Source organism: Cimex lectularius, unplaced genomic scaffold (assembly GCF_000648675.2).
Source record: "Cimex lectularius strain Harlan isolate CLEC.00 unplaced genomic scaffold, Clec_2.1 scaffold57, whole genome shotgun sequence".
NCBI classification, from domain to species: domain Eukaryota; kingdom Metazoa; phylum Arthropoda; class Insecta; order Hemiptera; family Cimicidae; genus Cimex; species Cimex lectularius.
The window spans coordinates 367,528-384,766 of NW_019392642.1; the positions used below are offsets into that span (position 1 = coordinate 367,528).

Consider the following 17,239-nt stretch of genomic DNA (forward strand, 5'->3'; position numbering starts at 1 on the left):
AGGTCAATACTAAAATTCAAATAAAAGTTACAACTTTGATATTTCGCTTTATTTTTCCAAAGAGGTGATTTGATGAAAATATTTCTAAGGATCTTGAATTCTGTTCGATTCGAATTAAATAAGCGATTTTCCAATAAAACGAATTGTGACATTAGTTCAGTTAGGTTCTTTGGCGACCCATCTCTATGTATTTTGTCTGTTTTAGCACTCTCGCTCTTACTACAGTTCAAATCAAAATAAACCGATATTTGCTAACACTTTGTAGACTGTACAAACCTCTTCCCGATTCGGCAAATCGAACGTTTCGTACAATCGCGAGTAAATCAACTTATCCTTCTCGTCCGGTCTTTTCGGTTCGACAGAGTTGTGCAATTTCCCGACCCCTCCGATCGACTTGCTTTTGATGTAAACACGATTTTTAATACTTTTCGATTTCAACGAGCTTTCTATACTAGCCAACCTAACGTAGATTATCACAACCATCTTTAGATATACTAAACCTGCACTACTCATCTTTTACGCTGGTTTAGTCTAATCGAAAAAGTGCCAACTTATCGCAACAAAGTATGGGGACTATACACAAATTAAAACTATTTTTACCCCAGGTCCATTATCTGATTATACAATCATACCTTAAGGAGAGATTTTCCGCAGTTTTTGCAGGGATTAAAGACTGCTGAAAGAAGTGCTTACAGGTGTGCCACAGGGGTCAATACTCGCTACATAATTTTTATTTTTGTTACGCCCACATATGATAATTTTTAAGGATAGATTTAGTCTTAATGTAAATAAGATTGTGACGTATTGAACTATATCCACAATAAAATAAATAAAAACACAAACTAGTATATTTACTGAAAACAACCCCACAAACATATTGGCAAAATTTTGATGCACCAAAAAATACAACATTTATAAAGCAATAACTTTCACCATCCTTACTCTATGGACCACCGACTAACACTGAGAAAATTTGCCAAATGCCCAGCTGGTGCAAAGCCATCTTAATGTCCAGAGCCAACTTAAAATTCTTAATTAATATTAACAAATCGTAACAGAATGCACTTTGTAAGGTTGCAAAATTAATTATTGCATAAATTTTGCTTGTTTGATATAGAAACAACCCTGGTGGGGACCTTCTTCCCCAAAGAGTGGTAAGAAAAGCGTGGAGAGAGGGCATTGTGTGGCTGGAGACACTGGAGTCAACATCGGTGAGCCTATTCCTTTATTTATAATTCCTGGATCCTTGTTCCTTTTGGGAGTGTGCCCGCTCCTCATTTAATTAAGTGCATTTGTAAATACTATTTGTATTGAATTGATCTAAAGTTGAAATTGTGTTGTTTTTCCGTAAAGAGGAATTTTTTATTTTTTGTTAGCAAAGACATTTTTTTTAGTTTGCTTCTCACGCATTTATTGTAAATATAGTTTTTTATCTGATTTCATAAGGCCACATTATATTTTTTACTCTATGTGTGTTATTTAATATATTTCTTTTCCCGGTTCTTGTTTCCTTTTGGAAAATCTCAAAATTTTTCAGTCGAAGACCGACAGGTTCATTGAAAAGACTAACAACTTACTGTCATATACCAGATGACACCACCATATTAATAAGTCACCCCCTCTTCAACTCAAGCTTGTAATAATAATAAATCGTTACAAATGATTAAAAAGAATATTGGGGAAGTATTCTGAAAGTTGGGGAACAACAGGCTTCAAAAAAAGCTCGAAGTGGCCTAGTCTGAAGGGAATGTTCCTCAAAAATCCAGAAGGATTTATGAAGTTGTGGAAAAATAGCAGGTCAGTATTTATCAGCAAATGCTGTTCAAAGATGTAATTTGAAATTCAAGTAATGAGCATCAAAGATTCTTAGAAAGTTAGAGTGCACATTTCAATATTGAATTTTCAATTATTATTTCAAATTAATTTATTCTGGCTAAATCCTATTATCATTGTTTAAGCAATTGTGTTTGTAGAATTTTTTTTCTGCTTTGTTTTATTGTAATTAAATTTAATTGTGTGTAAAGTTTTACCAATTGTAAATTATTGTGTACATATATACATACATATTACAAATTGTTTTTGTCAATTAGATATTGCCCCCAAAATGAAATTTCCATTTCCTGAATCCAATAAAATTTTCCTTTCAAATCAATAAAATTCCCTTTAATTAAAAAGATACTACTAAACAGAAAATACACGCTTTGTGTGAACACAAATACTTTGATTTAACCTAAAAGTTCTATATTGTGTACAACATTGTATAAATTCATATTAATATATTATATGTAATTGTATAACTTAAACAATGTTTATGCCAGTCAGAAGCTGATCTCAATAAAGATCGAAAATAGAAATTAATGTTGAAAATAGAAAATGTTTTTCTACATCACACCAGACCGCATCTCATGATCTTTAAATAACCTTTAATTTTTAAAAAATTCACTTTTTACAAGCTTACCTTAAGTTACAAAACCACATGTCAACAATTGAAAAATGGAGCATTCTTTAGAAAATAAAAGCCTTCAAAGTCACAACAAATTGCCTTTATACCCCTGATCTTCAATCTAACAAAGTTACCAATTTGGGACTTCCATTTGACAGAAGGCTAACTTATAATCCACACACATGATTTTAAAAAATTAATTTAATTTAAAAAAAAATAATAATAAAATAAAAAAGACAACAAATAATTTAAAATGCTTTACTACCTACTGACCCGACGATCAAAAATACGGGGTGTATTTGGCCAAATATTCCAATATTCCATTATTCAAGATTACAAAGTTTTCAATCAACAATTTTACGACTAACTGTAGTTAAATGTTAATAATACAATCTCTTTCAACTAGGTGAGAGAACTCAGAAATTATCTCTTTCTTATTGGACATGGGCAAATATTTCTGGCTCAAGAGTTGATAATTAGTTGAAGAAAATAATGAAAATATGGTTGCTTCCTTGAAAAATAATCTAATCAGTCTAGATATAAAGTCTGTCAGTATAATCTCTCATTGTTTTTTGAGTCACCTCAATAATTCAAAATAACAAATTAAGGCTAACTGCACAACTTCACTTAGCTAACAAAAAATTTGCTGTATTCATTGTAACAGACAGAAATTTTATTTCAATTTGAATACAATGTGCACTTTCTAATTAACTGCGCTATTTTAATTCTTTTCAGATCAATTTATCAAAATACCTCGTGCATTCAGACATAAAAAATTTACTAAACATTGTTATTAGACTTATTTTCTAGTAGTTTGCAGATCGTTAATTAAAAATTTACATCTATGATGCCAGTGTTTACATATACAGGATAATGAGAGAGGAGAGGTCAAACCGTGGCCTCTGAAGAAAAAAAAAAAAAGAGAAAGAATTATTCCAATAAGGTTTAGGATAGGCCATACTCGACCCACAATTACCTCCCTTGTCACCTTGTAGGCATTCGTGCATTAGAAAAATAAATAAAAGAGGAATTGAAATGACAAATTTATGCCAGAGGAAATGACAGTCATAGTGGTGGTGCATCAGGAGTATTTCTCTGGAGATCATGAGTTCAAGTACTGCCTGTGACCCAAATTTCTTATTTCAATAAGTTATGTTTATTATTGTTAGAAAAATACTTTGTAAAGGATCAAAAATGAAAAATGGTAATAATTTTTTTTTGAAATTAGGGAGTAAACTGCCTAAAGTGTATGTAAAAAAAACAAGAAAAGTACTATTTAAAAATTATATTGCTGTTTAAATGTTCAAAATAACAAATAAAATTGCAGGTAAAAAATTTTAAAAAATGTACTATTACATTTGATTACATTTAATTTCACCGTCACTCGAGAAACAGTCCAGTAGAGAGAGCACCGCCCTCATAATATAAGTCATTGTGCCGTAACTTCCACTGGGTGCACTGTCATAAAAGTGCTGGCATATATATGCAGCACCACCGCATGTCGACCCACTGCAAGGTAGCGATTCGTCTTTAGCACAGCACATTACTGCATCTCCTCCTACGCGAATCTGCTTACCAAAAAGTTACAAAAAAAGTTTATAAGTATTCTTAGAGAGACATAATTTAGTACCTGGTCTTCGAGGAATATTTGGTTTGCTTTATGAACAAGCTTTTCAACTGCTATTATCCCACCAAGAGACTTTACAACATTGTGCTCTGTGGTAAGTGTAAGTACGATCAGTGCTTCAACCACAAGCTGTCTGAACTCAGGCTGAAGTATAGTGTTGAGAACTGATTCAACTGCCAAAGCAAATTTTAACTCTCCAGATGTCATCTACAATGTCATAACAACGATATCTTAAAAGTTCGTCAATATTATTTTAGTGAGATTTCTCCGTGTGGTCTGCAGGGTGTGAATTTTGGCCTTTAGCAAACATTTTGGTGTGACAATTTTTGGAATTTTGCCTTCTGTTGTCTGGGTTTGGCCATTAATTGGTAAAGACCAAATTAGTAATAACCAAATTACAATATTATTTTGACTATTTTGTTAACTGTAATTTGGTCATTTCCAGTCATTTTGGTCTTCAAGGATCTTGACTGGTCTGGATAGGCCATCAAAATGATCTATAACAACTAAATTACCAGTTCTTCAACCCACACAATATAATTTGGCGAGTAATTTTAATATTTTAAATATTTATTTAATATTTAAGGAATTATTTTTTAGTGGGGTGTCAGTGACCATGATGAGTTACAACTTATGAGTGTTGGTACGATGACTCATCACTATACGAGCTCGTGTTAGAATTTCAGTGAATATGGACCCACCCAGGGTAATTACAAAGTTTTTGTTTTTTATAACAATGAAAGAAAATAAAATAATTGTAAAAATGGAACAGAAAAACTCTGCACTAATAGTGTGATTATACTAAATCAATAATTTAAATTTTTTTAAAAAATTGTTAATTGTTCCATTGAGGAAATAAAAGAAATCAAACTCTTCACACTACTGAAACAATTGTAAACATTCATATTCATGTAATTGATTTTTACAATAAGAACAATCTTAAAGTAGAAAGAAACCAGGTATTCCATGGTTATTTAATTTATTTAGAGATGAACAATTCAGGCAGGAATGGCTGAAGATGGGCTTTGTAGCCTGAACGTCTATCTCTAAATAAATTAAACTATCACAGAACGCCTGGGTTCTTTCTACCTTAATATTCTATCTCTTCGTGGACTCAACTATGAATATTAATAATAAAATTTGATAGTGTCATGACCAGCCATGTAGACATTACCTCTTTGGTTAAGTTTGTATGAAGTAGTTTCCCCTCGATAGCAAGACCTTCACACTGAAATTGTATGTTGTTTAATGTTTTATCATTACATAATAATCTGTAGGTAATACTTTTTCTAAAACACCCCAGACTCGGGAATATAAATCTCGGGGTACTCGATTTAACGCTCCATCTAAACGGCGTCTCCTCAACCACTGTCCTTGTCTATCCCCTTCTTCTATGATACATGTATCATTTGATAAAGCTGTTCCAACCTGTGATTTCTAACATTTTTTAAACAGAAATATTAAGAAAAGAACTTTCTAATAATGCAAATATTTTTAAAAACTAACCTTATTAACCTTCATAGATTTAGTTCTTTGAATTAAAATATTTCCACATTCAACTTTCAAAAAAAAGAAAAACAATGTATACACAATATAAAAGAAGGCTAAACAAAACATATAAAAATTTAATCTACCATTTTGCACAGTAAATTCTTTTCCACTCATTATATGATACAAGAGATTTTTCATTTCAAATGGTGAAAGATTCAACAAATGTTCGGAAGCATCCTGCCCTGAACACTTTAAAGCCCTCGATAGCTCAATGGCCATAACCTACAAAAAAAAAAAGCATCTTTGCAATAATGAAAAAGAAAATTAGCTTTTCAAATGTCTTACCTGAATTATCAGCCCTATTCTGAGCCTTAGCATTTCCTTGAACAGCTGTGGTTCCGTGCGTATGAACATAGCTAAATAGACTAAAATTTCCTGAAAATTTAATTTTCTATAAATTTCAATATTGATTTTTACTGGTGCTACATATACATTTTCTACACAAAAATTGATATCAAGCAAAACAAACATTGTCATATGTATCAACATGTCCATAATATTAAATTGTTGAATTATTTTGTATGGAATCTTGAATATATAAATGTTTAAAATACATATATTTTTTTAATGGCCTTATGAAATGTTCGTATTAGCCAAGGAACATGATGATATAGATATGTTTTTTTTTCTTTTTTTGTGGGGGAAGAAGTGTTGCGTGAAAAAACAAGAAAATGCTAGAGGTGACGGTGGGAATCGTACCCACACCCATGGGGTCTCCTGGCTGAGAGTCTATCATGCTAACCACTCAATTGCAAATATATATATATAATAATAATATATAATAATAAATAAATATATAACCTGGCTTAGCATAGCAGTGCTCTCATCATCACCATATGCTTGATGTATTAGTTGCTTCAGCTCATTCTCAGGCAATGGGGCTGTAATTGTGTGTTCATTTATTGGTGGAATTCCTACAGTGACCTATATTAAACATACAAAAATTCATTATTTAAAATATAAAAAAAAGCAATGTTATCATACCTGTTTTTGGTGTACTAACAGAGTGGTAACTGCCTTGGCCAGGTCTTCAACCCTTTTCCCAAGTTTTCCTGCAGTGTGTCTTACAAGACCCCAGCGCTTTTGCTGGCACGTCTTTTCGTAGAACACTTTTAAAATATCTCTCAATGTCACGGGTTCCCCACCTTCCGTCCAGCCTGTAAGGTTCAACAATCATACTCTGAAAGCAGTATCAACTTAAAAGGCTTACCTGTTTTGAAGTCTAACCCCTGAGTGCCTATCAAGTGCTGTAAGATGTCACCTTGCTCTTCAAGCTGCTCGGAGTTGTGGAAAAGAGCTAAAAGCTCTTCAATTTCTGTAGCAGCATATGGTACATTATGGGCATACCTATGAGAAAGTACTATGTAAATGGTACGACATTTATGTTTAAAACATAGGTTTATAAGCTATGTTCAATAAAAATTATTTCTAAATGGTAACTAAAAGCATAAAAAATATAAGTCAATTAAATGATCTATACATGATATAATTCACTAATTTCGTGGTCCGCTAGACCAATTAATACATTACAATTAATTAAGGTTTTTAATTGAGATGAAAAAAAGTTAATGGCATGAGCGGGATTCGAACCCACGATCTTCAGCTAGATACGCCGCTGCTCTACCACTTGAGCTTTCGTGACCTCAATCCACTCGGACATCAACTTCCTATCTCAACCCCACCTTATGAGTTTTCCCTCCTTTTTGCCATTTTTCATGAATAGACGACCATAGACCATGAAATTAGTGAATTTAATGATTAAAATTAAGTACACTTCACTAAAGCTCTCCGTGGCCATTTCATTCGAATCCAATCCGATTATACGACATTTGAAAAATGGCAAAAAGGAGGGAAAACTCATAAGGTGGGGTTGAGATAGGAAGTTGATGTCCGAGTGGATCGAGGTCATGATAGCTCAAGTGGGAGAGCAGCGGCGTATCTAGCCGAAGATCATGGTTCGAATCCCGCTCGTGCCATTAACTTTTTTTCATCTCAACTAAAAGCCTTAATTAATTGACATGATATAATTTGAAATGAAGAATAAATTATAAAAACATATTGTAGAATATACAATATAAAATATTTAATAATTTCAATATACCTAGATTTTTGTTCTTTTCTAAGTGTGATTTGAACCTCATCTGATTTATCACTTTCTGCTTGTATGTCGCTAGCCTGTTCAATTTGCAGGAGGCTTTGTTCTAAGTGTTTCTGTTCGTCCAACATGTAACCACCTCCTTCAGCTATTGAAAAAAATGACAAACTAAATCTTACACAAGACTAAAACAGCATGTTTCTTACTTTCAGGGCTGATGATAGCACGTGTCTTCTTGATCGCCCCCTTCACGGACATCTTTCTACGCAAAGAAGATTTGTTTGCAGGTAATGGCGACTTGTTGAGCAAGTTAATCTTTGGATTTAAGCTCTTGTTCAGACTCAGTTCGAGGTATCGTTCTATCTCTGGTTTAAGATCTATATTTATAATAAAATAATAAAAACTTGTTTTTATTTGCATAAAACTTGTTAAGAAAACAGTTATTGGTTGAGAAGATTATAAAATGCCTTATTGGCCCATTGTAAAAAAATTGTTAAAAACCCTTTTTTTGTAAAAAAAAAAAAAGTTAAAAACCATTTTTTTGTAAAAAAAATTGTTAAAAACCATTTTTTTGTAAAAAAAAATTGTTAAAAACCATTTTTATTTATTTTTATTTTTTTTATTTTTTTAAAGTAGAAATCCGTTTATCCAGACTTGAAGGGACCAAGACTTGCCCAGGTGATTGAAAGTCCAGATAATCTGAAAATTTGTGATTTTATTAGTGTCGTGTCATAAAAAACACATATGAAAGTGAACGCTTTTATTTATATATCAGGTTAAATTAAAGTAATAGACAGTCTTTATTAGTTTTATTTTTGTTTAAGTCCAGACACGCATTTCTCAAAAAATTTATACGTAAAATATGCCTAATAAAAATATATGTAATAAAAACACCTTTTCAATGGAAGCCAATACGAACAACACGACACAACAATTTCTAGTCTTTTAAAATAGTATATAACTTTTTTCTTTTTTTTTTAACAAAAACATGACTGTCGACTTCTCCAGCCTCTTCGATCGTGTGACTAGTGGTGGGACAATTTGGTGGCCTCTATGAATTTCTAACGACGAATTAAAGGTTCCATAGTGGAATTATGATTTTTAAACAATTGATATACATACATTGAAAATTATGAACAATTTATAAAAAATGTGTGGTGTTTAGTGACCGTTAATTAATGATTATCTGGAGAGATCTGGGACTATACCACTAATGCACTAATATACCAGACCGCATCTCACAATCTCCAAATAATTTATAAAAAATATTTTAACAAACAGGTCCGGATAATCGGGGTCCGGATAAACGGGTTTCCACTATACTTTAAAAACCTAGAACTGAATCACTTCTTAATGATAAATTATGAAAATAAATTTAAGATCATGGACAAATATCATTTTTATGTAAATCCTGTAACAGTTTTAATAACTTTGACAATTTGATATTTTAGGATGATAAACACAATTACAATCAGGACGTCCGAGCTCTTGACAGCCTAAGAAGCTCAAATTTGTGATGCATGATGTCGTCAGGAAGTCGTTCAAATGTCCAAGTATAACTCTATAATATTCGTAAAAAAATTTATAAAAATCGGACGAGAAAAATTTAAAAAGGAAATAATTACCTTGTAGCATTAATGTAGCCACTTTTTAGTTTTTTCATTGTTGTAATCATTGGTTGTGGAATCTTTCCGTGATCTGAAAAAAAAAAATTAAAATGTGTACTTTGAAAAGAAATCTGGCACCAACAACAGACTACCCTTTGAAAGCTTTCAAAAGGACAAGGTATGGGCCGGCAAGCATTGATCAGTTCAGGCTAAGAAGTTAATGTTTATATGATATCACTTACTAATAGAGCAACATCTGTCGTGCAGTATTCGTCCCAGTCAATACTTATAAGTCATTTGTGTTTTAGTGGCATTAAAGATACACATGATAAGTTAGTAGAGAGTGTATTAGTAAGCATGTTTTTTAATATTTTCATACCTAAGTATATGTGTCGTAAAGTGATTATCATTATCGGCCGACCATGGCTATTCCAAGTTGATTTTAAGAAGTTGATTTCAGATTTGACAATGTCAATCATCGCATCTTCGTCTGAGGCAATATAATTGTGTCTCTGGTCTGTCAGCTAAAATACAATAGTAATTAACAAAGCAAAGCCATCAATTTTTTTAAATGCAGGATAGAAATATTAATCATCCATTCATATAGGCATTTAAAATATTTATTTTAATGGTTAGTGAGGAAATTATTTTGTCATTATAAAATAATTAAGAACGGCTTCTACTCCTAAAAATTACCTGTGGTGTGAAAGCAAAGATTCTGTCTTGAAGGGAGTAAAGTTTACTAGTGCTTAACATTCCAACATCTCTGCAGATTCTTCCTGATAAACCCAGATTTTCATTCCTTCCTAATGGTAAATATTAAACTAATTACTTAACCTTGAATTGTTACATTTTGAAAAAGAAATATACAAGTTATATCATTATTGAAGCCATAACAATATCACACAGGTGAACACTATAAATGGAAATTGAAAGTTCTAAAATGACTTGTGCTTCAAGTATGCCCACAAATCAAAAATTTAAAGAGGAAAAGAAATATAAAAAAACTTTGGAACATAAAAAAATCACTTTTATTAACAACACTAATAAGAAAAAACACAGACACCTGCTTTTGGGTGTCACAAAACCCACACAGATGTCCCGTTTGTTAAGAAAAGTTGCTCATTGTGCCACATGTGATCGAAAAGTGCCATGCCTTGGTGTCTTGCAGGGCACGAGTAAGCATGAGCCCTGACATAAAGATAGTATTCGGGCGGGCGAGTATTTAATATTAGATTCCCTGTTCCGTTTCTTAAGAGAAACAGGAGGGTTTCCTCACATATAAATATAGTGTGTATGTGTGTTATGTGTGTATACGTTTTTGTAAAAAATTTAATATTAAAATATTATTAAATTTGAAAATAATTATATATTGTATGATGTATAATTAAATTATTGTCACAAAAAAATCATTGTATTTTACTTATAAAAATAACATAAATTTTGACAACCCAATGTAAATGAAAATTAATTAAGGTTTTAAGTTGAGATAAAAAGTCAGTGTCACGAGTGGGATTCGAACCCATGACCTTCAGCTTGATATGCCGCTACTCTACCACTTGAGCTATCGTGTCGTGAGCTCTGATGTGGTTGAGATGGGAAGTTAGTGCCCGAGGGGATCGGAGTCACGATAGCTCAAGTGGTAGAGTAGCGGCGTATCAAGCCGAAGGTCGTGGGTTTGAATCCCGCTCGTGCCATTAACTTTTTTCATCTCAACTAAAAACCTTAATTAATTGATTGATATTAATTGGTCAAGCGGACCACAAAAAATAGTGAATTTAGTAAATGAAAATCTAATTCTTGAATTAAGAGGACTGCAGTAGCTGAGTGGTCAGCATGAAACTCTCAGCTTATAGAACCCACAGTCGTGAGTTCAATTCCCACTCTCACGCCATACCCTTTTTTCGCGCAATCCTTCCCTCTAAAAAAAAATACGCATCGCATATGATCAATCATGTACCTTAGCTAATATGCACAGTTCATTTTTAAAAAAATGAAGTCACGATAGCTCAAGCGGTGCCGTGGGTTCGATCCCACATATGACGCAAACTTTTTCATCTAATTCAAGACCTTAGATAAAAAGAATAATTAATTAATTGAAAAAATCTGAATTTAATCATTTGCACCAGCCTATAATCGAGTCTCATATAAATGGACTAAAAGTTTTTATTTATTTTTTTTAATATTTTTTTTTTAAATTTTTTTTTAATTTTTTTTTTTTTTTTTAAGAATAAAACATACCTAAGAAAGCGTATAAATGACTCAACACTTTGGCAGGTTGTACTTCAATTGGAGCAACCTCATCTACAGTCTGCACATGAATGTCATGATGTTTCAGCTTGTCCCTGATTTCATCGTCTTCGGCGAGTATAACAACTTGAACGACAACGTCTGGCTTTTTTTCTGAGCAAAGCCTCCTGTTCAGAGGATCCAGTTCGGCTGCGGCTATAAAACCCTAATCAATTCACACAATGATTTTGTCCCGCTTTTTTTTTCACTGATTAAAAGACAATAGAACAAATAGAGGATTACATCTTGTAGTAATTTTCCAAGAATGTAGAGTGATTGTGCCCACAGGAATGGACACCGTCCAACAGGTACTCTTGATTGCGAATTTGGCTCAAGAAATTCAGCATCAGCATTTTCTGCTGTTACAGCATACATTTCAGGTACAAGCTTTATCCCATCTGATCCTTTTACTACTAACTTACAAAAAATGAAAATATATCAGAATACAAAGACAGCACAAAAGTACAAAAATAATAGCATACTGTTTCTAAAACTTCCGAGTATTCTAAAATTGCATTAGCATCTTTTCGAAAAATGCTATCAATGAGCAGGTAACAGAAAAATAATGGCCATTCACACTCAATATTCTCAAATATTTGGAGTTCAGATGGTTCATAATATAGCCGATTTGGATCCTTAAAAATACAATAAAAAACTACAATTAGTCAAAGCACAAACCCACAAACTTGTATTTGCCTCTTTTGGTGTTTTATATCCATCTCTGAGAAATCTTTTGCAGCCGTATTTCCCCATCAGTTTGGTTGTAATAGCGTCCCTGGTCGCATTTATAAGTTGTGGATCGTCAACAGCAAAAGCAGGGAAGCTAATTACAGAAAGCAATCCACTGTCCAATTCTTTAGAATTTGATTCTCTCGGCAGCATCGACTAGCAATCAATTGATTATAAAAAGTAGAGTATTATTACTTTATAAAGTGCAATTATAATAAAGTAAAAAAAGAAATAATGCAGTAAAGAAAAATCGTTTGATAATTACCTGCAGTACAGTTTGGCATTTTTGAGCTTCATCGGTCAACACATGAATTACTGATGATGGACCACCCCTGGCCCCAAAGAGATCAAGTTCGTTCATGGCCTCAAGGGCTGCTTTTGCCATTCCTGCAGAAAAGAAAGTTAATTTACAATCAGTTAAACTAATGTTTCATCCTATTACCTATAGAACTAGCGTTTAGCTCGGGCAAACCATGATTGGTCTTATCACCCCTTTCCCATATTCCATAATCCTGAAGAATTTTAATAAAAATTATAAGCTTAATAAAAACATAATATTCCATTAAAAGATAATTCTTATGACGCTTTTAACCATAGTTCAACCTTCATATCAAACCGCAAACAAATGGTTAACGCTGGTTAACAAGAAAGCCTTCACAATATATTATTTAAATTACTACATGGATATTTCCAAAGGCAAACAATATATTATTGTTAATCATATAGATAATACTGGTAAGAATTAAGTCATTATTCACAGTGAACATACGCAAAAAAATTGCATTTTCATCAGTTGTTTCCCCACAGATAAACACACTAAATACAAATTATTAAATTATTTATTTTTCTTTTCTTTTTTTTTTTAAATCCTTTTATTTATAATAGTGTACAAAATAAAAGTATCCTTTTTAAAAAGATAGTTCCTACTCACAGTAAGTGTGCAGTTAAGTTTTTCAAATCAAACAACAAATTAATTAAATCTGTTCATTTTTGGAAACGTTATGATATTTTATGCATACGGTCAGGAAAATTAGAGCATCAAAGAATCTCAAAGAATTCCTCCAACTAATTAATTCTCTACACCGTAATATAAATTTTACATTGGAAATTAACAAAGATGGTAGTTTGAACTTTTTATACCTAAAATTGTCCATAATAAACAACCTAATAGAAATAGATATATATAGAAAACCCACAACTACAGTCACTATGATTCCAGCGGATTCTTTCCACCCATGGTCCCAAAATTTTATTTTGGTTTTATTTGGCTCATAGTCTGTATGTTAAAACTTCCATTATCACCTGCTAACTATAAAAAAGCATTAGAAACTATTAAAACCTTAGCAAAAAAAAAAGCAGCGGGTATCTAGAAATATTTATTGATAGGTTGCTAGTTAAAAGAATAAAAAAATTAATTTTAAAAGAATCGACAATAGGACTCAGTTACCCCATCATAAATGAATCATTATGTTTCCGTTGTTTGCCATACATTGGTGAATTATCAGAAAAAGTTAGTAAAATTTTTAAACAAGGTTTTAGAATAGCTTTTAGAAGTACAGGTTCACTTTAAAAAAATCCTCTCAAAACATAAAGACAAGGTTGACAACTTGTCAAAAAGCGGGGTTTACCAACTTACAACATAACAGTAATGGTTGTGATATTAAATATATAGGACAAAGCGGTAGAGAAATAAAAACAAGAGTAAAGGAACACTTGCCTAAATCGAACAAATTTTCGGAACTTAAGGACCATCTAAAAGAAACAAAATATAATTTCAATTCAAATTTAAAACGTACTGTGAGTAGGAACTATTTAACTATTACACCGCACTCTCTCCACCATTCATCATTTCTATAAATAAAAGTATTGTACTCACAGGGATGCAATAAGCAGATTCAATATAAAAAACTAAATTTTGAATAAAAGCAACTTCATCCAAAGTAAACACAATTTGCAACCCTAAAGCATAAAAACAAAATTAATATATTTCCATGTGACATACAATTGTTTTAATACCAGCGGCTGTCATTTGTGAAAGTATCAGTAGGTATAAAGAAATTGCATCAATTTGAAGGTGGCCCCATTCCGTATCACCGATTACTGTCTGGCCTGTTGAGGAGCTATATTTGGCATGTAACGCATCAATAGGGTTCTGGGATAGTTTGAATTTCTCCACTTTTGCTTTCTGCTGCATCATCGCCATCAGTAGGCCCCTCATGAGTTTCACACAACTCTACAACATTAAGAAGAAAGAATGATAATTATTAACCGATTGTTTCAAACTTACCTGTTCGAGCTCGTATGTCTTTGCCCGATCCTCATCCATATCGGCCATCTTTTTGTATGCCATTGACAGACCCCATACAGCAAGGATCGTGTATACATTGTCTCTCACCCAGGCATGATTGTTATCAGGGCTTGCGGGGAACAAGCCTGTAACTGGATTCTATAAATTGAAAATAAAAATAATAATTTTGAAAATTGTGATGACGTCTATGAGTTAATTTCCCCCGTGACCCTGGTCTGTTTTCACTGTTTTTTTTTGTATAGACTTACTTTTGAATATGGCAAAATATTAGCACAGAATCGTTCAACAAAACCTGTGAGAATAGGAACATCGGGGGATCAGGATGATTGGAATTGTAATAACATTTAATTCAGTCAAAAGGTAGCCATTTCTGATTAGTGATATATATCTGCATATATGTGTACATAATTGAGCCTATCATTTCTTGCAGTCCACTGGCAATTCCAGCTTTTGTAATTTACAATATGGCAGTCCTTAAGAATCACCCACCACAGGTGTTGGCAGTTAGGGGTCAGATCTGTCCAGCCACCCAAGCAAAAAATTACTTTTCCATGGAGGTCATTTCAGCCCCCTACGCAATCAGTTCTTAAAACCAAACCCATTCACTCTCTCACCCATTCTGAAATACTTTCTTCTTATTTTACATACCATCGACTCTGTTTGGTCTGTGGAGTACTCAATATTCCTTCACCACCCGTTACACCTATTATATAACTAACCTAAATGGGTTAACAATATCCGCCTTCGACCTATCACTTCTCATTCATGCTAATAAATACATTCACTCTCTACACACTAGAAGGCATAAAAATACTGGTGCTATATATGATAAAACAACCCTGTTTCCTCTAAAAGGCAGAACAGACGACCCAGATCTCGCTGCTCAAGCACAATTCTCATGTCGGATGGCATTCCTACACACTCTTTACATAAAGCCAAGGAATTGCAACATTCATTTTGGTGGCACACATCGAACAACCTTTCTCTGAAAGCTGAACACCTACACGGGCGTTGGTCATGAGGTTTTTAATATTTTCATTTTCAGTTTGAGAGCACACCTGCTGGGTTTGGAGATCGTTTTTCTTATGAAATCTTCAAGGATTATGAAACAATGTAATACTCTTTGAGGGGATTACTCCTATGGGGACTGGAGAGGCACCGGCAACAACATCGATAAAAAGAACACACTCCGAGTTGAGCCTTGGCTAGAAAAGCATCTTTGCATCATCATGTAGCAGTGTCTACAAAACAACCAGTGGACCTTTACCACTTGCAAGTTGAGCATCGCCTTGGTTGTTTCAACCCAGGCGTCCTGCCTGGAGCCCTGGACTTCTCCAGCCGAGAGACCACAGCCTTCACCAGTTCATCTTACACCACAAGTTTTATTACTTTATTACTTTTGTTATTATTTTTAATATTACTAACATTATATTACTTTGCCATTTAGCTTTCATTGTTTCTGAGCTGCCTGCTTGACATTAGAGAAGATAGAATAATTTTGTTTTATTATTTTTTTTCTCTGTATGTTTCTTTTATTTTCCTTTAACACTACCCCAAACTGGTCATAAGCTACAATTAAATAATCTTTTTTTTTTTTGCCCAGTTTAGTTTTTAGAGTTTCGACCATCTACATTCTATAGCACATTCATATTAATTACTCATTAAATACTAATCTACATGAAGTCAGTGGGGTACTTAATATTCCACCACCAGTCCTCTCACAATACCCATTCACGCTAATAAAATACATATTTATGCAATAAAAACCCTTTTTCCTCCTAAAACTGGACAGGGGACCCAAATTCTCGTTGCCATGCTCAAGCACAATTCTTAAATCGGTGGCATTCCTGCGCGCTTTCTTTATAGAGCCAAGGCACCCTTCAATTAGGTGGGACACATCGAGCAACTTTTCTGATAATGACGATGATTTTAGTATTTTTTTATTGTTATTAGTCTATTTGGAATTGTTATTGCACGCTCTGATTAAGGAAAAATTACTGTTCCAACAGTTTACGTATTATATGCTTAGAATTTGTATTACAGTCTCCAGTCTCAAAAAATCAAATAAATTTGGTAAATGACCATATTCTTTATTTGCCTATTATTTTAAAAAATAATGAAACTGTAATGTATGTAATACATAATATATGTAATATAATTGTATGAAGTCACTGACAATCATCTATTATTTTGTAATATAATTATTGTATGAAGTTGTCACTGACAATCAGCTATCTATTATTTTTAAAATTAATCTTTTTATGACAAATATCACTTTGCATTGATCAAATTTCGTACTTTTTTTCTTTCATTCTGTCATTATATTTATAAAAATAAAATAAAAACATTGTTTACCTGATGATGCATGATGACTTTGTGAACTATCCTATGATAATAATCAAGCCTAACTCCCGAATTCGTTCTGCCCCTCATTATAATTTATTTCAAAACCTTATGTTTAATATCATTAATTATTTTAAGACTTCGGATTTCTTGTGTGCATACTGCATTTCCTGTGACAAGGAGGTAATTTTAATGCTTTGTTACACGCCAGTTATGTAAGTGAGCCAACAAGTGTCAGAAACAGCAC

General features: G+C 32.8%; 1 protein-coding gene across 1 annotated transcript; it reads right to left on the bottom strand.

Annotated features, from left to right (window-relative positions):
* Positions 1-3,742: 3,742 nt before the first annotated feature.
* Positions 3,743-17,194, bottom strand: LOC106661782 (probable phosphorylase b kinase regulatory subunit alpha). The gene is made up of 26 exons (XM_014385409.2): positions 17,005-17,194; positions 14,629-14,787; positions 14,358-14,574; positions 14,218-14,300; positions 12,784-12,853; positions 12,607-12,728; positions 12,309-12,497; positions 12,095-12,247; positions 11,856-12,029; positions 11,565-11,778; positions 10,020-10,129; positions 9,703-9,847; positions 9,342-9,414; positions 9,186-9,277; positions 7,923-8,093; positions 7,723-7,864; positions 6,832-6,968; positions 6,606-6,778; positions 6,423-6,545; positions 5,907-5,996; positions 5,705-5,843; positions 5,577-5,629; positions 5,355-5,507; positions 5,245-5,298; positions 4,074-4,277; positions 3,743-4,011 (listed from the first exon to the last, which is right to left on the bottom strand). Exons 1-26 carry the CDS (start codon positions 17,080-17,082, stop codon positions 3,796-3,798), a joined length of 3,534 nt encoding a protein of 1,177 aa, XP_014240895.1. The 5' UTR covers positions 17,083-17,194; the 3' UTR covers positions 3,743-3,795.
* Between the last annotated feature and the right edge of the window lie 45 nt (positions 17,195-17,239).

Bases quoted from the DNA above. Each gene is read 5' to 3' on its own strand.
- LOC106661782 (XM_014385409.2), bottom strand. From the start codon at position 17,082: ATGAGGGGCAGAACGAATTCGGGAGTTAGGCTTGATTATTATCATAGG. The intron at 14,301-14,357 runs GTATTAAAACAA...TTTATGCTTTAG, and splicing joins TTCACAAATGACAGCCGCTG to GGTTGCAAATTGTGTTTACT. The intron at 10,130-11,564 runs GTATGTTTTATT...ATTTACCATTAG, and splicing joins TCATTTATACGCTTTCTTAG to GAAGGAATGAAAATCTGGGT.